This window comes from Lichenostomus cassidix, chromosome 2 (genome assembly GCF_008360975.1).
Source record: "Lichenostomus cassidix isolate B80296 chromosome 2, HeHo_3.0, whole genome shotgun sequence".
Taxonomy (NCBI): Eukaryota; Metazoa; Chordata; class Aves; order Passeriformes; family Meliphagidae; genus Lichenostomus; species Lichenostomus cassidix.
Window position 1 is genome coordinate 90,201,317 of NC_139482.1, and position 22,796 is coordinate 90,224,112.

At 36.9% G+C, this 22,796-nt stretch overlaps 1 protein-coding gene across 3 annotated transcripts in view; it reads left to right on the top strand.

Moving 5' to 3' along the window:
* GABBR2 (gamma-aminobutyric acid type B receptor subunit 2) overlaps positions 1–22,796 on the top strand; it is a 457,467-nt gene that overhangs the window by 257,633 nt on the left and 177,038 nt on the right. For all 3 annotated transcript variants that reach the window (XM_085052324.1, XM_085052322.1, XM_085052323.1), the window contains one exon: positions 2,826–2,886. In XM_085052324.1, the coding sequence (XP_084908450.1) occupies positions 2,826–2,886 (61 nt within the window). The remainder of the gene's footprint in view (positions 1–2,825; positions 2,887–22,796) is intronic.

The following is a 22,796-nucleotide window of genomic DNA, read 5'->3' on the forward strand; positions in this document are numbered from 1 at the left end:
CAAAAAAGATGATGGTAGTCAGAAGAAAGAGGGAAATGATGTCCTTGTATGTAACAATAGTGAGATTGATGCTGTTGAAATGTTTGGTCCACTCCAGTTTTCATCATTTGAATAGGACATTCAAGCACTGTAGCTTTTTAAGGAAAAAAAAAGGAAAAAAAAGCCAAACAATTACAATGGAATCAGGTCAGAGATGTATCAAAAAGCAAACAAAAAACCCCAATAAACACACACACACAAAAAAGAAACAAACAAAACAAAAAAAAGTAAAAACCCTACAACATAAGTTTCAATATTTCTGTTGCCCAAGCCACCTAATTTGCAATGTGAGACTAGAACTGTTTGTACTTGTAGGAAATGTACATTGTACATTCAGGAAAACTGAACTAAGTACACCTGTGTAAGGTGTGTGATGAGTTATGCAGCTGCAATGAATCCCAAGTACAGAGATATATTTGGGCGAAAAGATTTAAGATGTTTTGTGCAGCAGTGGCTGTACACACCAGCAGCAACATCCAGTGGTGCCAGACTGAGCTCACTCAGCTCCTCTTCCACCCTCTGTTCACAGCGCTGGCTGTTGGACTCCAAGCCACAAATTTGCTTTTTCCTTCCCATCAACTTTTCAAGGCTGATTGCTAATGTGAAGATGCCTGTCCACAGCTCAAAGTTGGGCAGATTAGCTGGGCAAATGGTATTCACACTGGCATTCACTTTTACAACTAGTAAAGAGAGAAAAATAAAAATTGTAGATGGTAGGTTGAAGAAAATAAGATATGGAAATAAGATACCAGTGTAGTTTCTGTTGGTCTCCATTGGGATGATCTGTGTGTAATGAAATAGGAATGCTTTGCTAATTAACTATTTAATATAATGTAAAATATGGGGTTTGTTCTAAGTACAAGTTATTCATTTGTGCAGTTGATTTAAATGCTTGTTTAGAACCAAGGTGTTATTTTACATCTCTTGAAATAAAATATTTTCTTGATCAAGAAATATTCTTTTAATCTCATGATCATGTTCTGAAGTTAGTATTGACATTTTATCCATCGTTTTCTTTAATTCTATACAATCACTGATCCTTTTGCTAAAAAGTATCTAAATATGCCCATGTAATGTCACCAAACCACAATGGAAGGTAAAAGAGGATTTTGTGTATTGCTATATTCACGTGGATTTCATAAGATCTAGGTTTTACAATGGGTCACACCATGAACTGCAGTTTGTACTGGCACATGTGCTGGAGTGTGTGGTGCAGTAGAAAGAAAGGATGAAATAGTGCTAAGATTGGCTTTTGTGATGTCACATCTTAAATGTGAGTATTAATAATATCTATTATTCAAACATCCGCTACTTTAAATAAATAAAAAACACTTTTAATAATTTATGAATCTCAAGTGTAAAGAAGACAACTCTCTAGCTAAATTTTGTGGTATGTTGTCTTGGTAGCAAAGAAATGGCTTGACGTGAGCTGTAGAATATCATCAGATTATAGCTCACTTCTCATGCCATAAATCAGCCTGTCATTCCTAAAAAAATAGGTTTCTGAAACACCGATTGACTTATTTCTTACTCGCATTCCTATAGGTTATAAAATTAAATGCCACATTTTATTGTCAATTTACATCACTTCTTTTACTTCAAATGGAATTCTCTTATTTGTCATGAAATAGCCAGGAGATTGGGGCTTTTGGCTTTTAAATCTTAGCACAATGTAGCTTACACTTGTTTAAGGTTTCTTCTATTTATCCAAGGGAAATGGTGTTTGGTGGTTGGCAGGAAACAGGGGAGTGAGTGTGCTGTAACACAAACTGTTGTACTGTTCCTGCAGGGACCTAATGTCAGTATTTCAGAATTTCAGAGGCCTTCAGTGACCAGAAAGGGTTATCCAAAAAGTGACAGGCTTGCACAGAGAGATGTATTGTAGCCTCACAGCTTCACCATTTGGTTTCTTTTACTCTGATGTCTGCCAAAACAAAGATTTATGGAGATGGTGTTAATAAGCCAAACCAGGGATGAAGTAGAACAGCAATTTATCTTGACAGCACTCAGCTCTCCACTAAAGGTTCAAAATATTAAAAATACTTGTCATAAATGAATGAAACCCTCTTCTTTCATACTCAATTATGAAATAGCTAAAGTAAGGAGGAAATTTAAAAAGATATTTTCTTAATTTAATCCAGAAAGATGGGATGAAATATGGGAGTAATTTCCCGGGAATATGTGAGAAGGTTTCAGCATTACATGACCATTATATTGAGAAGTAACAGTGTGTAGCACCACAAATGGTAATACTGACTTAAAGACATAACAATTCAATGAATACTAGGAGACACAGGTTGGTATAATACAAAACCAAGCCACAGGAGCTACTGGTATCCATAATCTAGTAGGATAAGTACATAAGATAAACAGCTTTTAGAGCCTTTTGGAGAACTGTATGATGGATGAATGAAATGGAAAACTATTTCCTTGTGTGATCTTTGAAAGTTTTTACATACGCTTGATAAAAATAAACAGTGAAAATCAATTGTTTGCATATCTCTCATCATCTGAAATTCAATAAGTTACTGGCTTTACTGTACTTTCATTTGCATCCATGAAAAGTGGGTGGTAACACTGGTCAACTTTCTAAGGTCATTTGAAATCTGTGAATGAAGGCTTTAAGGAGGTGTTCTTGAGTTATTTTGAATTTGGTTGAATCTGCTGTCTTCAGAGTTTGAACATTGCTTTGGTAATGTTAATAGTTAATGGAAAATTAAAGTGTTAATGAAACTACATGATGAGAGAGTTATAAAAGTTTTATGGTGTTTATGTATTTTATTTAGGGTGAAGTTGTTTTCAGAAATGGAGAGAGGATGGGAACTATCAAATTTACGCAATTCCAAGGTAGGCTGCAAACAATTTTCATTATATTATACATGCAGTTTCCAACTTATGTGTCTGTTGCATTTATTTCAGGATGTTTTAAATATGTACAATTATTTTGAGAAGGAACTGTTTGGAAGATGCAGAAAGGAGCTGAATAAGTTTTTATTACCTGTTTAAAATACTGTGTTCTGAACCTTGAGTGCTGTGAGGTATTTCCAAGAGTTTTTCTTGATGACAGTCCACATATTTATAGAAACTACTGATCTATAACAACCAACAGCTGTTAAAAAAACCCTACTGGTCAGCTAAGCATCCACTCCTTAATACAGTTGTTTCTGTGAAAAGGAGTTTAGAAAGGTATTTTGTTGTTAAGCTCTTTCAAGTAAGTTTTTTTGCCCTCTGAAGACTTCCTTTTGACATTCTGCAACTGCTTGCTAAAAGTTGCTCCAGGAGTCCAGTCCCTCAGTGTGCAGAGGGCACAAACTGCTGACCCCATCCCTTGGAGGCAACACGCTCCACAAGACAGCTCACCAAGCCTGCTGCATGCTCTCAGCCTGAGCTGCTCCTGCAGGGAATGGTCTCAGCAGCACAGCCACAAATGAAGCCATAGGGATTTGTCAGGGACCATTTGCAGCCAGGACAAGGAGCTTGCTGCAAGAGGTTTCTGCAGAAATGGTGATTCATGTTGTAGTTGTTTCTGCAGCTTACAGAATGCAATTCATGCTTTTTTTTTTTTTTCCCCAGACTGAGGCTGAGATAAAACAGGAGATGATTGCATTGGGCTCGTCTCGTGAGGGTACTCATAAGCTGGCAAATTCTTTCAATACAATGTATGAGAGAGAAGCTTGCTCTCCCTTTGTTTTCAGGAGATCACTTTAAACATAATCCTGCTGACCAAGTTACAAAGGCTCATTCTTTAAACAGAAATTGTCTGATGTATGGACATTATTATTAATGAACAGCAATGCACTTGAGGGGATCTGTTACTCATTCTAAATTACTGAAGCAATCTTCAGGATTGCTCTTGCTTTCGCAGCTATAAGTGATGCTATTAACTCATGTTCCCGGAAGCATTTTGACCCCCTAAAACTTTGTAGACATCATCTCATGGTAATGTAATTTAGGAATTCTTGCTCAACACTAATGATAAATATTGATTGTTTCCTCTTCTTCTTCTCTCCCCTGCCCTTTTTGTTTCCATAATAGCAGTGTTTACAGCCACATGAAAGAATCATGAGAAAAATTTTACTAGCAGTGTTTATTCCTCAGAAGTCTGAAGGAGCTCTAATGCATTTTGCCTAAGGCAGCTAAAAGTGCTCTTCTAAAACACCTGAGCGAGGAGGAAGTTTGGCAAATTCCCTCTGCACTTTGAGATTGGGGATCATGGGGAGGTGCAATATATATCTTCTAAACTAATCTGGAAGAGCAGTAGAAGTGCAGGAAAGCTGATTTTGTATTGATTTTTATTTCCAACCATTCAAACTGAGGCTCTTTGTAATATTTTCAGTTTCATATCAGATACTATTTAATACCAATGGTTTTACCATCAGCTGAAATACCATTTGATTAGTAAAAACACAGGAGACAGCCACCCCTTTTAAATTCCTTCCAATTGCAAAATTATTATTTCTGAATTGATTCAGGCACATACTCAGTGTTTTGATCATCAAGCCAAGGTTTCCAATTAACCTACAGAAAAAAATAACTCAGGCGTCCTATAGAGAACTGCCAGAGAAGGGCTGGATCTTTCTCATGCAAGCAATAGTCTGTCAACATATTTTAAGGCTAGTCTCAAGTTTTGTTCAGTTTCTCACTCATTCTGGAAATTAAGAGAATGTGCAAAAATGTATGAGAAATAAGGAACAGTATAACAACTTAGATGAAGCTTTCCTTTTTTTGGACTACAAATGATATTCTAAATATTGTCAAGGATTTGTCTGTTCTTCTTTTATTGGTATTGTTTTTATTCAAAGCTTTTACATTCAATACTTGTAGTGTAATTGTAGACATTATTAATTCATTCAAAAGAATCCTTTATTGGTTGGGAAGCTTTCTGAAACATTCTCATTAACTTTTAATAATCCTTGGACTATTGGGAAAGTTTCTAATAATGTAAAGAAGTTAATTAAGTCCAGTGCTTAAAATGGTAAATGGGGTTTTCTTTTGTAGTTATAGCTGTTAAGAGCTATCAAGCATGAGACAGATATACAACTCATTGGTTAAACTTTTTGGGTTTTTTTTAATATAGTACAAATCATGATGATTTCAAGGAAAAAAAGACCACATCAAAGATGTCTTGTAAATCCTTTTTTAAGATTAGTTGTAATTATGAATATAGCTTATATTAAATGTGTTAGTAGCTTATTATCCAAACATAATAATTAGAAATCACCAGTTTTAGTGTTCCATACCTCAAGAGTAATTTTTTCATCTACACTGCTTCATTGTTTCTCTAACAATTTGAATGAAAGTTGTCACAGTTGTCACAAATAATGCGGAAAAATAAAGCAGATAAATAGGTAATCATATATCAGAATATGGCCAAAACCTCTGTTCTTCATTTGCTTGGGTAGAAAATCAGCAGGGCAGTCTCAGGAGCTCAATTTTCTGTTCTTTGCTGGAAACTTTTGTTTTAATGAGACTATCTGCAAACATTTTGGCTATGGAACAAGCAGACAGCCACGTCTGCCAGAGGCAAGGGAAAACCAGCCTGTGAGAGTTCAGGGGGTAACTGCAGTACGCCCGACACACTGTGATGAAATTTTGAATAGCTGGTTTAATTTTGGATCTAGATACAGTTTTTCCCAAACTCATGCTAGTCATGCCTCTTTTTCAGCTTCTGTGCAGTCTGTTACTTTTTCAAGTGGTCAAACAGATGGTGCCAGAGATAGCTGTGACCAAACTACTTGCTGCTTTATAGATCATGAATACCTCCCAGAAATTATTTAGTATGCAACAGAGAATACAAAGCACATGTAATAGGATTTTCTTCCCCTACCTTACTGGTAAATAAAGAGCAGACTGTTAGTCTAGCTGAGATATCCAACTGCTGTTTGAAGCTGGCATCCTTTCCAATGAATGGCAATTTTTCCATGGGTACAGTTAAAGAACTGTTCTCATAGTCAGACACATAGTTGAAGTAGATGGTCAAAATCTTTTGTCTAGTGAGAGCTGAAAAAGAGTCCTAACAACTTCTGTGGGCGTATCAGGGAGCAAGGAGGGCAGTAACAAAGCTGAGATTGTAGATTGTTGTGATACAAGAGGCTTCAAGAACAGATCTATACCTGTCCTTCAAAATGTTCCACTTTGGCAGATTCTTTCTGATTAATCTGACTGGAGCCTATGAGGCACCTTACTTTCAGTCAGATTTCTATTTCTGTCAGGCATTAGAAGAAACCTAAGAGACATCTGTGCTGGAATAGGTCAAAAAGGAAAATCAAAGAACAATTATAAACAGATACAATTGAAATGTGCATAAATCATCCTTTGTGTAGATGGGAACAAAAGTCTGTGGTAGTGTATATTGGAAAAAACTTTGAGACAGTGGTTGGTCGCTTGCCATGTCTTTCTGGGAAGAATTTGAGAATTTCAACTCATTTAGCCAGGTAATATGGTGTGACATTTGTTAAGTGTTGGAAGCTGATCTGCGTACCAAGCAAGAGGGAGAGCTCTTGCTCTTGTTCTGTGACTTGACAAGTGTAACGCCTTTGGTCTTCTTAGAAAAAGCCTTACTGAATTTCTGCAGTAAAAGCCTCTGATATTCCTCTCTTGAGTTTAATCAAAAGAAGTTGAAAACAAATATCTACTGTACGGTCAAGAGGAACGTACACAAGAACCTGGGATTGCTTTCCTGGATCCTCAGTTCATCTACTTTGTTCTGACTTTTTTGCTGTCCTCTATTTCTTCAATGAAGGAGACATAAAAATCATCCACAGATACAGTAGCTTGTTCTCCGGGGGCATCAATCCAACCCTGGAAAAGTTTCCTTCAATTATTCTAAATACAGTCTAGCATACTCTTAACTGATGTTGGTTCTTGCTTCCATAAAGGCTCATATAAATAATGAGACTATTTGCCTTTGAATTATTTTAATATATTAAACACTTGTCCAGTATATATACCAAAAGAACCAGTCTTTGGATTGTGTAAAATAAAATCCAGTCTGTGGATTTTATTTCTGTGATAATGTCAAAGGACTATAACCCAAGAAATAGAAAATGTTTAGTAAAGCTCGGAAAACTCAAATTAGAAATATATATATATGGAAACTGTGGTGTCAAATATCCAGAATCAGTGGATTCATATTTCACTGCTTCTGCAAAAAACTTAAAAAGTTAGAATAAAATTTCCTTATAAATATTAAGAGTTTTGAGATTAAGGAATGGCTTCAAATATCTGGATATGAATTTAGGGGAAAAGTACATAAAAGAAAATCAGAATTATGTTGTTTGAGCACAATTTGAGTAATGGTTAATAAATAATTGCTAGTGTCAGGTAATGAATAATAAAGATGTGAATTGAACTATGTAATGTTTGTCCTGGGCAGAGGATTCTGAGCTGGGTGCTCCTTGAAAAAATCACCATATCATAAAAAACTATCATTTTGCAAGCAAAAATGGGAATTAATGAACAAATCAGAAATCTTACTTCTGACACATCCTAATGGGAGATCTTGACTTTATTCACATGAATGTGTATTTTTTTGACTTCTTGCTGTACCATATTTTTATGCTGTATCGTATTGTATTTCCATATGAGTAGTGTAGTTAGATTGTAATTGTTCCTACATTAGTGACCACTGGTTTTTTTAGCTTCGTGATCAATTCACAAAATCATAGAAAGGTTTGGGTCAAAAGGGACCTTAAAGGTCATTTAGCTTCAACCCCCGTGCCATGGACAGGGACACCTTCCACTGACTTAAATTCCCATTTCAATAAACAGAACATATGGAGACGTATACAAAATAGAATGCTGAAAGGGTGTGCCTTAAATCTGGAGTCACTGAACATTGACATTACTGATTAAGAAGATGAACTAGAGTATATAATAATAAAAATGTACAATGGTCTCTGGGAGAGTCAGCAAGCACAAGGAGGACTAGACAAAGATTCAAACAAATATTAAGAATTTGAAAAAGTAATCAGGAGAAAAAGAATGCTGGATTTTAGGTCAAATGTCTGGTGCTACGTTGGGAGAAAACTGCTGTACAAATACAAAATGGAGAACAATTTACTAGTCCATAGTTATACATAAAAGGAACTAGAGACTACAGTAGGTGAATGAACATGAATAAGTGAAAATATGAAAAGAAGCAAAAACAAACAAACAAAAAGCCAACAAGAAAAGAAAATTTCTGCACTGCGCTGTAAAAATAATAGTATCCTTTTAATTTCCCTAGTGCCAAAAGGTTATAGCTAACTACTGTAGCCAGTGCCAATTTAAGAAAAATGTGTAGAGACAACAGAAGATTAAAAACATACCTCAGTACAAAAGCCAAAATATAGGCTGCTATGAGAAGATGGTCAAAATGCGTGACATCTGCTGATAAAACAGTTTCTTGTCCTGTCCTCATCATCTGGCTGAGAATTAGGGGATTTGAATAGGAGTGGATATTTGAGCCCATGTTAGGGAAAACTTCCCAATGAAAAGGATATTTAAACTCTGGAAAATGTATAAAATTGCTGTCTCTGGAAGTTTTTAAAAACAAGTTAAACAGACCTCTGAAGCGCTGTAAATGCATTCATTGTGCCTTGAGACAGACAGATGACTTTTATTACATCTTGAGTTCTCTACTACTCCATCTGTATTTTATCTGGAGCTATAGCTCCTCTGCAGTCTCCATAATGTGATTCTGGCACTTTATTTACAAATACTTGTCCACCTTATGCTATTAATATCACTTGTTGTACTTCTCTGTATTGTTTCTAGTAAGAGACATAGAATAAGCATGAAATCCTAGACTGGTGGTTAGGTTATTTGTAAGGAGGTAACATAAAATTTAATTGCTCTTCCAGCATCAGTTCTGTGTTCTGTTGTTTTCTTTTTTCCTTTAAATCCTATTTATTGGAACATAAATCTTTGTATCCCTCAGCCAAGTGAGTATCAAAACTGCTAATGGGTGTCAGGGCCACTCAGCCTTCATCTTCTGTCCTGTCAGTCTGGATTTTTTTCTATGTTGTGCAAGGATTTAGCAGGACAAATAGTGAAGATCATTATCCAGATATATATATCAGTACAAAGAGGTGAAAACTACAGCTCTCCTCAGGCAGGAAGTGAATTGAAGCTGGGATTTCCCAAGTATATGTTGAGTCTATATCATGGGTATCTGCATCAGAACAGGTGCATGGTTTACACTCTGAGTTCCAAACAGAAAGTGTTTTCATGACTTTTTGAGCTGCAGGGTGTCTTTGGACCATAAGGTTTAATCATTGCATGTGGATTTATTGTCTATCAGTTTTTCATGTCTTTCATGAATCCATTTATATTTTCGGCCTTCAACAGATTCACTTGCAAAGAGTTTCACAAAATAATTATGCATGAAATGATTAAAGCCCTTCCATCTGTTTGTTTTAAATCAACTGTCTTAGAATTTCACTGGGCATACCCTGCTTCTTGTAATGTGATAAGCAATGAATAGCTGTGTCTTACTTTTTTTACACATCGTTCATATTTTACAGAGCTCTCTTATCAATGAGTCTTTTTAGAAATGCAAGTCTTTCTCATCCATATAGTATTTTTCCATCATGTAAAAACTGCTCTATAATTCTAATAAGCTTCTACCTTTCCTGGTATTCCCTTTTTGTGAGAACTTAATGAGAGCCACACATAGCACCAAAACATCCACTTCCATACCTCACATTTCTGAATGACCTTTCTGCATTATTTTAACTGCTTTCACAATATTCTAACTTGCCACATTCATCCTCTTTTTGCCTCTTTGGCCACCAGTGAGCACAGCATTGATGTTTTCAAAGAACCAGCCCCAGTAAGTCCAAGGCCTCATCCTGAATGTTCTTAATTAATTGGTATCAACAGCTGCATTTCTGTACTTGGCATGCATTTTCTCTTGTATGTTATGCTGTACCTCACTAGCACTGAACATCACCTATAATTTTATTACCAGTATCTCACTCACCTTTATAACAGTCCTCTGTCAGATGAAACCATAAAAGAGATTTTTAGTCTATATTACAGCTCTTTTCCCCTTTTATTGTCATATTTTTTGACACATTTTCTGTTCAGTTTCTGTTTTGTTGCATACCAGTGTTTCCCACTGTTCCAGTTATTTCTCTTGTAATCTGTTGGTATTACTTACTAGTAGTTGGGTTTTGTGTTCACTTGGTTTGTTTTTGTAAATACACCTGGAAAAATGTATTGAAATTCAGGTACCCAAGTTGTGTACTTGTGCTGTCAAACTGGAGAAAGGACAGATAAGGGCTTTAGAAATTGTCTGGGATCTTAGGGCATTATATGCAAAGACTAATGGGATTAAGTGTGTGGAGTTACTAGAGTCACCTCCTTTTGAGCAAGGTGTATTGTGTGGATACAAATTGGGAGGCCAGGGAGGACTCGCTGGAAGGGGACACTGGTATGTAGCTGCTGGTTGTCATGGCAGCTTGTTTTGTTTTACCTGAGCTAGCTTTAACCAGGCCAACTGGGGTGCTGCAAGCAGTGTGCAGCAATAACGTGGAGCAGACTGCAAGCTGGAAATCTGCCCAGGAGCCAGATCAGCTTTGGTAGGTAACCTTTCCTCTGGGGGCACAGCTATGGGAGGCCACAGCTTTGCAGCTGACAGCATTCAAGCCAACTAGTTTCAGGCTAGCTGGACACTTCTGTGCCACCCAAAGTTGTAGTGAGCTGGCAGGGTTGCTGGGAAGAGTTGCATTAATTTTTTTCCCCCAGGCACATGTGTGGAGCAGGGGAGACCTGTTTTTCCGTGTGTGTCTGTGCCAGTGCTTTACAGAGCTGTTCATCCCTGGAGAGGTGGTTTGAACTGCACAAATAATTGTTATTGGGCCAAGAACACGCATTATAGAAGTCACTGTCATTTTTATAGGATTCCACTTCAGCTCATTCAGCACACTCTGAGCCACAAAGTGTTTCACAGGATCTGGTAAGTCTGTGTCACTATGTTGTACAAAAATGTCTTAGGAGATATCTTAATTACCGAGAAAAAGGACTAACTTTCAAATGTAACAGCAACGAAAAAAAGTTGAAAAGCAATGGAAAATAATTTTACAGGAATTAATTTCTGCCAAAGAGTGAAGTATCCTGCTCCAAAAAGTCAACAGAAATTAGTATCCCACTAAAGAAATGGTGTCTAAAAGGACCTGAAAGAATTGTCCAGTTTTTCCTTCAGAGCTCTCTGACTTTTGCTGTAATTTAAACTGTACTTAGTTTTTTTTTTCCAATTGGCATTCAGAATCTTACTTCTACTAGAGTTAACTTGTTCAGATGTTCCATTTCAGATGATGTACAGTGCTGCCCCACCCTGCCAGCACCCAGTCCTCCCTGTCTTTGGAAGAGAGACCGAGGTTTTCTTGAGGCCTATGGGGCCACCATAAGCTGCTTCTCTCTACAAAGCTGTGTGTTGGCAATTCTCTCCCCTTGGAATCTCAGAGAAACACTTTTATTGGAATAATTTGTAGTACACTACATGGGGATAAAAAGAGCCAGAAGACTTACAAAAAAATCCATGAATATCTGGTATATATTATGGGAAAATATTTAATTTGGCATAATTAATAGAGAATTCAGTCTATTGGAATGACATCATCCCTAACTTGTAGTTCAAATATTTCCCCAAGATGTACAGAACCGTGAAATAGAATAACTTTAATTCTTAATGAATGGAAAAGAAGAAAATGAAGTTTATCTAGGTCACTGGAAGGACATAAATCTATTATTTGACATTACCATTTGAACAGACAAAATAGAGTATTGTTGAGTAGTACACCAAGCCAGCATGTAAAGGTTTGCATAGTTGTAGGCTAGAGATACAAAGATAATCTTATAAAGTCCAAAAGATCTTTGAATCCATGGAATCTTATAACAAAGTATATTTGACGAAATATTTTTATAGAACTACTTCAGGGATGGTAGGCAATATCATCACAGTTTTATGAGAAAACTCGGACAGGCAGACCTATTATAGATAAGGGAGATGAAAAAGGAATTTTTTTTTAAAAAAAAGTTGAAGATGGATTTATTCCCTGTGTAGGTGACCAAAGGCAGTTGAGAACTATGTGCTTCAGAATTCGTTCAGACGTTCATACAAAAATGTTGAGAGCACAGAAGCAGTTTAAGTCCAGATATTAACTTCTTATTAAGGGTAGAGACAGAATAAATTTCTTTTCAAATTTGCTAGTCCCCTTTTTATCATCCTATTCATAGTTTTGTTTTGTTCTGCCATTATAAATGCTTATTCAATTTCAAATCGTAGCAGATCATGCTGTCATTGTATTCACATCTTTTTCTCTAAGCTGACATATTTTTTGTGGAAACAACCTATTTCAATATGTCATCACTGGACTCTGGTTCAAAAATCAATGAGGTTTGATTGTGTCAACATGGTAATAGAAAATGAGCATATGTAGTTAATAGATCTGTAAGGAAAAAATGTTTTTAATTTTTTTCTGCACATCTGACCTTAGGTTGTACTCCACAATGGCACAGGTGCCATTTTCTGTCTTGAATTGCATTATTTAATATTATTATATTGAATTTGATACACAATTGTGATAAATATCTCTCTGTTTATTTTCAGTGAATTTTTCTTAAACGGGAATTTCTCACCCCTGTTTCAAATAGAAATGAAGGGGGGGCGTTGCCAGTTGAGGAAATAGTTTTCTATTTCCCTTTTCCAAGAGGGAGTACAGACCCTTTGTAATCACATATTTTGACTTAGAGTAAGTTCATTTTTCAGACTTTTCTTTTACAGACTCTGGATGTCAAAAAACACCACAATAACAACATGCAGACATTTTGGACTTAGGCATAATATTTTTCAAAAGCTTACTATGGACCCTGATGTCCCCTTGCACTTGGAATGAAAGGACGAGGTCATGCTTTTCTTACTCTTGAGTTACTATTTCAAAAATTGAAACCAGAGGGAGAACATGAGTGTGGACTGGTGAGAAAAATGTTGACTTGAAATTCCATCTATCTTGGTATTTGTTATCTTCAACTGGAGCACATGTATATTTTTTTTCCTTACATGATTATAGAGGACAAGGGATGAATTCCTCATAAGTAAATTATTTCATTAGATTGATCTAGTACATCTACCTGTAACAAAGTGATTTCACCACAGATGATTTAGTAGTGATTTAGTTCAAACTACTGCCAGAATGAAAAATGTGTTGAATTAATACTGTTCATGTTAGGAACACGGTCAGGCAGAGATATAGGGAACTGTCATTTGTACAAAAAACTAAGTGCTGTTTTGTATGATGCCCAGCTACTGACACTATCAAAGCTGTTTGATACCTCTCTGTGTTCTCACTTTATTCCTCCCCTCTTTGTTTAACCTTTATGCCATGGACACATTTTTCCTTCTTGAGCTGCTTTGTGCATATCCAGTTCAGAGCTATTCAGGCCATGTTTGACCTTGACAGACTCTACAGTCTTTACTGGTTAGTATCTTGTGTATAATAATCAGTTTACTTTTATTTTGCCAGATCTGGGACTTGACTGGACTACTTGATGGGCTTGGAAGCCCCAGATGACATGGGAAGCATGAAGGCAGTGGCCCTGTTTTTCTTGGCCACTGCAAATCATCTTGGGTCTACCAATAAAGATCAGTTTGAAGGAGGAGGAAAAGAGCAGTACCTTACTGAAAGGGTATCCCTTAAACTCATAGAATAATTTAAGTTGGAAAAAGCTTCCAAGATCACCAAGTCCAATCTCTGACTGATCACCACCTTGTCAACTAGACTCTGGCACAAAGCACTGGGTCCAGTCTTTCCTTGAATACTTCCAAGGATGGTGACTCTTCCATTTCTCTGGGCAATCCATTCCAGTCTGTTCCCGTCCTTCTGCTTTTGCACTGAGCAGGTTGGATAGCTCTTCCCTGGGACGCATATATTCCCTTCTGTAATATAGTCATGATGGATCCTCACTTCTATTAAGTGTGTGCTATAGGATTCAAATTAGTAATACACATATCCTGTTCTGGACATTTTGAAAGGTCAAGTTGTTTATAAGCCTGGTAAGTCAAATAGCTCTACATACTGCCCTGACCCATGTCGAAATGGGAAGCTGAGTACATCAAGGATAGCAGATCCCTGTGGTCTTCAGGAAAAAGGTGTCTGACGTACACAGACACCCTAATCTTCAAGCAATCAATTTAACTCTTGGAATAATGCCTGTAGCACACAGGCTATAGGACAGAGCCATGGAGAGCTGGGTGAAGTGCAGGAATGTCGCATGTTCATAAAAGCTGACAACTCCCTGTTGAATACGAAGCATGTGCTTCTCACATTTAGGAGAGAAAAGAGGAAGAGGCTCCCTGCATGGAGCAAGGGGAGCTAAGCCTTCCTCTCATTCTGGCCCTTCAAAGGTCAGTGCAGAAAGTGTTGTAACACAAAGTGATGTTAACCTGACTCTGCTAATGTGACATTTGGAGCACGGCTGTGGCAGTCTGATGTGACAGCAGGCGAATGTTGTGTTGTGCTGTGTTGGTAAATGGCAGAGGGCCTGATAAAAATGAGGGACTTATTCACATATTTAGTCTGTGCTTCCCCTCTCTAGAGGAAAATACTTTGAAAAGTCTTTGAAGTGTGAATCCCAAAGGTCAGTAAATGCACGAAGGGCTTCTTGAATTCAGAGAGGAGAACAGAATTTTTAAAAAGCCATTTGTGAATTTTCACACCCAGAAAATGTTAAGTTGAATTTAAGGCTGCAGTTGTATACAGAAGCTATAAATCATGAAAACCATTTTAACTGCTCATATCCAGGTTTGATAAATTCAGCTGACAACCTAAGTGATAACCTGTAGCCAAATGCCAGATTATTGCCTGTGTGTTACAGGTTCATTTTTCAGCACTTTAGGACTATTTTAATCCCCGAAAGACTCAGGTAGCTTCAGTCCGTCTGATTTACTGTGCTAGCTAAAATCAGTGGTGCACATAACTCCAACTGTGGGCTGACTGGAGCAAGTGGAGTTTACAGAAGCATGGGTTCTGGAAAAGACTGTGGGCTCGCAAGCCATAAATAGGTATATAGGTGTCCTATGGATATAGAATGCCCTACTGATGCCATGGACCATCACCTTAGTTAAATATTTCCTTCCTCCTCTGGGCTTGAGTTGGACTTGTGCTTCTGTTTCCCTTATTAATACATATTTCAATTATCTTTCTTTAATGAAAGTTCAAATTATGTGTTTTGAGCCCTCAATGATGTATCTGTTTGTATGGAAGAGGCTGACTAAATAGGAATACAAAAGAAAAAATGTTAGGGGGAAAGGCGACTGAATTATAAGACTTACATTTCTAAGTCACTCAGGCACTTTGAAAATGCTCCCCAAAGTGGATTTTCCCAAAGATTAGCTCAGTTGGTCAGAGCATGGTGCTAATAATGCCAAGGACATGAGTTCGATGCCCATATGGGCCATTTGCTTAAGAGCTGGACTCGATGATCCATGTGGGTCTCTTCCAACTCAGAATATCCTGTTATTCTGTGGAGCTAGCTGGCAGCCAAGTCAGCCTAGACATGCCCCATCCCAAGTGGAGCAAAGCCATAACCTAACTTTTGTAAGATGTAGTAACCAGACAGATGCATCTCCCTTGGCTTCATAACTGAAGATTTGAGCATGTAAGCATTTTTCCAAGCTTTTCCACCTTTAAACATTTGTTGTGATTTACAAAGAAGATCTAGCCAGAATAATGATAATGTTTTCTTGCTCTTTTACTGAATAAGAAAAAAAACCAAACAGGTAGGAGCATTTCAAAGCTCCTCAGCTCTGCCCTGTGAAATTTAATGTTGAGATTTACTTAGCATGAGATCCTAAAAGGAATAAAAGTTTGTCTTAAATGATCTGTCAGGTTCAATTTATTTGCAGTAATTGGCCTGGAGCTCTTCCATTAGGAAAACCTTGGCTGCTCTTGCATGAGCAGAGAGCTTGGAAAAAAAGGCTCTTTTTGCTGTGTAAAGATGCACCCATGCAAAGCAGTCCAACTAGCATTCCTGGCAGGACTTCTTATCCCACAGGACCGTGGACAGATGTAGTGGAAGAGTAGCTTTGAGCCTTCACAGTCTGCATACTTACCTCCTGGTGCTGGACAGCAGATCCTACAGAAATGTGTACTGCCTCTTTCGTAGCAGATTTCAGGAATTCAAGAAATGACTGGACCTAGCACCTAGTGCTAAGGTCAAGTTGGCAAGGTGGAGATCAGTCAAAGGTTGGACTCTGAGATCTTTTCCAACCTAAATGCTTCTGTGGTTCTGTGATTACGAGCAGCCTCCTTCCCTCAAACAGCACTGCCATGGCCAGGCATGGGTAATGGGGGCAAGGTGCACTCAAGCCTTTGGGCTGATGCTTACTGTGGACTCTTGGCATTCATTAAAATTATTCATGTTGCAACCCCAGATTTAACTGTGGACTCTTGGCATTCATTAAAATTATGCATGTTGCAACCCCAGATTTAGCAAATCATCTCCTGAATTTCAAATAACTGCAAGATGCAGATGCAAAGGATGGAGAGAAGAAAGGATTTCTAGGCCTTAGCAGCATCTGTTGCTTTGTGCTTTCACCAGCTCACTAATATATACACTGAAAGAACAGGTGTGAAAGTGGCTCATCAGTATTTCTCATTACAATGTAATTAATAAATCTCATGACTGTCTGTAATTTACACTCATTCAAGAGGTGTTCATTCCGGGTGACATTTAAATTCTTGTCATTTTGGATAAATTCAGGATGATTATGCTTTATTTAAGACTATGTATATTCCACTTTTTTGCTTTCCTTTCTTCTTGGCTTTGCAACTATTATTAAAAACAAGCAAAAAGTGGGGAGACAGAAGTGAGGCAGTGAAATGCTACATTTGCATGTCATAAACCAAGCACTCAAAATTTAGTGATTACAGGATCAAAGATAAAAGCTCACAAGCATTTTTTCCCTCCATTCTAAAGTATAAAATTACTAATGTTGAAAATCTCTAGCAATTGAAAAGTTATGAGCAGCTGAGGTAAACTCATTCAAGGTCCAGATAAGGAAACTGGAATAGCCTGTGCTGACAAGACCTGATTTTAACCGGCTGAGAGATTAGGTCATAGAGTGGTTTTTAGTCACTTTGCATTAAGAAAGTGAAATTCTGTCCCTGTTTTACATTGCTCAGGATGGAGACAGAAACACAGAGTTGAAATATTTCATAATGTTACTCTAATTCAGTCAAATTGTTTGCCACTTAGTATTCCAAATAGTTTCTTGACTAAAACAGAAATGGGAAGGCTGCCTGAGATGCACAGAAAGGAAATAAAAACTTCAGGGCTCTCTGAATTTTCCCTTTGTCAATCTTTTTTTGTTCGTCTTTGTTGGTATCTTCCCAGAGCAGGAGACTGTGAAAAAACTAGACCTTGAAAGCTAGGTTTAGTTTTTCCTGTGGTAAAAATGCTAGGAATTTTACAATTGGTTAAATTTTGTATTAAAAAAAATAGTGATGTGCATATAGTGTTATCTCAAATTTGACATAAGTGTCAGATAACATGTCCTGTGTCACCACCACAAGTGTATTTTCCACTCTTTGTAGAGAGCTAGTAGCAATCAGTCCCTGAAACAGTGGTAAACCTCTCTGTGCTTTGACTAGAATATCCTCCTGTGTATTGCCTTTTCTCAGATGGTATGAGTTTCCTGGGAATTGTCTTCATCTGAGATTTGTGAATTGCTGTTCAAAAATTGCCGCAGATTTTCGAAACTAAAAGATGTGGGTGCCTTGTAAAGGTCTGAAGCAGGAGGAAATTTTCCTGGCTTGCACACATGATAGGTTTCCATTCCTATACTACAATTTAGCAGCCATTCTCAATGATGAGATTTTTGCCTGTGGTCCGTAATTATGAGGGTAGAGAAGGACTTAGGGGAATATTTATATTACATGTTGGTCAAAGCATCGTGTAACTCTGTGTAATGGTCAATAGTGGAAGAAGCTGCCAGGACAGTTATGCCATTCACATTTCATTTTTCAAAACAAGCTAGCGAGATGATGTTGGATAATTAATCCCAATGGAGTGACCAAGGACGAACAAAACTGAACAATAGCTATTTCTCTTTTTCATCTGGAATGGTTCTATATAAATTGTGCTGCTGCATAGAAATCAATGGCTGATCTGTTAGATGGATAAAACCCAATTGACAGATAAAATATAAATGAAGCTGCATCACACTGAATTGGGTCAAATTGCATCAGAAATGGGTCAAGCCTTTAGGAATCCTTCCCTACTGTTGATTGTAATGAGTGCACAAGGTTTTAAAACCAGCTTACGGGTTTTAATCAGCAATAGCTTATGGTATGATGAATTACTGCTGTGTATGTGCTTTAATTAAGCAGTCCTTTATGAAGAGAGCGTAACTGTACTATTGTAAACTCTGTGCCTGATACAGAAAAGTTCTGAGTCCATCTTGAAATGTTAAATTGATTGGGTATTCAGGACTTTCAGCATTTCACACAGTCAAACCTGTAATGCACCAGACAATGTAAGAGACCTCGTTTTGTACATGGATTAAATATCCATCTGGGACAATGGCTTATTTTAAGTTTTCGAGGTATTGATCCACAGACTACTTTGATCCTATAGTATATATCAAAAAACCTGAATCGATGTTAATATTAAGTACCCAATTATAGAAATTATGTTCTTGAGGCACAGGAAATACAAAACTTTATTTCCTTCAAGAAATTAAGTTCTACCAGGCATGTGACACTCTGCTTCAATGCCTTCTCCCAGGGCCACAAATGAAAAAGGTGTACATAGAATTTAGTTCTTGCTAAACTACCTATACAGTTAGTCATGTGTCATTTTGAATGGGGTTTTTTGTAGTTTTGTTTTGGTTTTGACACATACACAAATTGACTGTGCTTGCCAGGTAAAAATGAACTTCCAAATTTGAATAATATGTTTGTTTTATTTGGTTACTGAGTATTATGGATTTAATTGAAAGTGATTTTAGTTGGTTTACCAATTAAAAGGTAAGAATGTAGATCCTTGAGCTGTTTCTCAGATTTTGCTTGACCTTTAACTCTGTGTGTGTCCATATTTACACCAGCATCTTTCTGCTCTGGACTTACAATAAAATGTGGCACATCTAAGCCACGTCTAAGCCCTAATACCTCACAACAAATAGTTTTCTTACAAGATGCAACATTGCTCAGGATGTCCTCGTGCCTAGCAGATAGACCACCCACATAAAATGTGAATAATTCAGACATAGTTCCATCCTCTGCTCGATGAAGAGCAGGAATTTGCATCTAAACCTCCTTTATTCTGAAGTTACTGAACTGCTCCTGAGATATATCTGGGGTGAATTTCAAAGTCTTTCATGCTTATTCTTTTTTGCTGTGTATAAATAACTAAATATTAATTTACCACAAAGAAAGAGCAAAATGACAATCCGAGAGCTGGGACATTCATCTAAACTGGGGGAGAACTGAGACTGGATCCCTTATACAGATTTTTCTGAGAGGAAACTTAAACCATTATTCAACATATCTCAGAGGAATGTTCCTGTGACTGACCTAGGAAGCTAAGTGGGGTTAGCAGAAATTCCTCTTTCTTGTCACAAAAAAGTACTGGTTCAGTTCTAGAATATATCTGCACTGTTAATTATGCCCATATTGTTTTTAACCTTGGTGCCTAGATCACTGAATCTCCTGGCCAACACAAGTGGAAACAGACATGGAAATTCTAGACTTATATTTGAACAGTCATAGACCTTTGAATTACTTTAGTAACAGGAAAAGTTAAACAATTAGCTTAAACTAGTTAAATGGTAGGAAATTAAAAGAAAAATCTTAAGCCCAAACATATCAGTGCAACAGGAGTCATATTTGGCTGAGCTCAGTTTTTGTTGTCTGTGTGCTGCACTCTGTTTGTACAGGTGTAAGTGACAGCAGGATTATTTTTTGTGAGCAGGTATTGTTTTCTTTAGTGGCCTTTTTGAAAACTTTTCTTCCAAACATTTGTCCTTCAACTCTTTTCAAAGCTATGCTACTACGTGCAATAAATCATTATGTAAGAAAGGAATAATTTATTAGTTCTGTGTTTTGTTTTCTTTCACCTTTCTTTTGTAAGGTGGTCATCCCAGGAGATGAAATCTGTGTCATGCATGATATCCATGAAAAGTCAAACAGCTTACCCAGATATTTTCATCCAGGCAAGTTGTCTTGATCCACCTTTTAGAGAGATGCAGGCAACTCCTGAATGAAACTAATTCTTATCCTTTGCTATGTGTCTATGGGAAATCAAGCAAATCATGCTCTATAAGAAGTGCCTGCCTTCCTCAGCTTCTTGACTGGGAGCATGGACAAGGTAGCTGTGATGTAGAAGTCCACAATGTACCCATCAAAGTTTGGACAGAGGAATCCCAACAAATCATCTTCTAACTAATAAATAATGTAGTGGCTATAAAAGGGAGGAGTTAACTACAGCAATAATAATAAGTTAAATCAAGCACTACTCACTTGCCTCTTCTGTAGGTTTAAAATCTTCAGTCACTTCCCATATAATAAAGTTTAAATAACCAAGTTCAGACAGTTACTATTTACTGGCTTTAGATCTTGCAAAAATAATTTGGTGCCGCTGAAGAATAAATGAAACAAAATTAAATTTGTAAATATTAGAATCCTTGTTGAGAAAGTAGAGAAAGCCCAAACTGTATTTTTAGTAGTGCAAATTAAGATTAAATTAATTTTAGATTTCTCCCCAGCACAATAATTTGGACAACACAGCAAATTCAAAGACTAGTGCCTCAGTTCCTCGAATTGGTAAGTATATCACCCTGGATGATTTATTGTAGTAGGACAAGGAAAAAAAACGAGACTTTACCATCCCAACTTATATTACCTTGGTGCATAAAGTTTTCTTTTACATGCAAATCATGGTGAATGCCCAACAATACACAGTCCAGAAACCAGGGAGCTTTCAGTGAGGTTGTTAACACCAGGCTCTGTTGCACTTCTTACTCTCTGTATGGTAAACTGTGAATGGAAATATTCATATGCATTTTTCAACCATTAGGCTGACTTTAAGGCTGGTTGGAAATAAAAATTTGTTTCAAAAATTGGAGCAAATTAGTTTTTTAATAGATGATCTGAAAATTTATGTATTTGTGATGCCAAAACTCAGTTGGCTGAACCAAGGTAGCTGAGTTGGTGGCCTAACAGCCTGTGAAAAGGTGTGACTTTCTTGTGTGTGGTACCTTATGTCTTCAGCAGAAGGCTGTTGTGAGCAGGCTTGTGGCATGTGCCACCTGAGGCTGATAGGTTCCATTTTGGAGTGAATTTTAGGAGCACAGAAATTGTTAGTGTTGTACCTGGGTTTTGGAGTCTTTGTGGGCCCCCTGAATCACCTCACTAATTACTCGTCTCAGACTTGGAGGAGAGTGGTGGCTGCCTGTGTCCCCTTGTGCCTGTTCAGTGCACCAAGCCAGTTTGGTCACCTCAGCAAACATTCTTGTTTCTCTCCCTCTTATCAAATTTGTTACCAACACAGAATATTTTGACAATCACAGCTCTACAGAAACCAATCAAACAAAAAACCCTAAACCAAATACTGTGTTTGGTTATAAGTACATACTTCTAATTTTTCTTTTAAAAAAATAATTGTTAACATTTACTGGATTTTTCTATACATGTTAAGCTCTTTAATACCTGGGAAAGAAATTAAATATTTCAAAAGTTATATTTTGCATTTGTTGGTTTTACTTGACAATCAAATGAATTTGCAAGATAAATTTTTGTAGTAAGAAAAAATCATTTATGCAGTATTGAAACCTATAAGTTGATTGCATTAATTCATTATTTGTTTCCACCAAAAATAAATACTGACAAAAATTCTAATTTAATTTGGAGACAGTCCTTTTAAAACTGGCTTTAAAACTTTCTTTTATTTATGATTGTTATAAAAGCTATGATAGTATAATTTTAGAAAAATATCACCTTATCTGGCATGCTTTACAAAAATTTGCTGTGATAATTCTGTTCAACTTTATTTTCAAGAGGCCTGTTTTCTTTCTGATGTAGAATTAAATTAGTCATACACAGGTTCCTCTAAGAAAATGTCTCATGCAGGAATCAGAGAAACTCAGATGGTTTTTCACCACTTCAAATTATGTGTATAGTGCTTTCTTGATTGTTAAATTACACTCTAGGCTAGGTCAAGGTATAGAATAATTTTTATTTTCAAGTGGATGGGAATTAGATGATTTAGAAGCATATTACTGGGTATCAGAGAGCAGGTAATTTTATGTTTAAGCTCAATGAAAGGTTTGTATGGGGTGTAAAGGAGGCTTTTATTAAGAAAATAGGAGCAGGAAATTGGACCTCTTCAAAACGGATTTACCCAATTTTTCTTACTAAAGTCAGTGAGCAGGTTTTCACAACACCAGTATCAACTGTTGAAGGTAACAGACAGTGCACAAACTAGACCATGATAAATTTAGCTTTTGTTTTCAATTGAATGCAATTATCTTTCAGCCATAGAGGTTTTACAGCATGCCATGTAAAAATCTCCTAAGATATGGAAGGGCTCACTGAGTGAAATAAAAACAGTTCCTCTGAGAACATTGTGCCCCAAGTTAAAAAAAAATAAATTATATCTTATCAAAAATGCAGTGTCAATTTATATTTTCTGTTTGTTCATTACTATAGTTGCATAGACAAAATCAGGAAACTCAAAAGGACAATTTTATAAACAAAGGTCTCAGACTGAGTAGT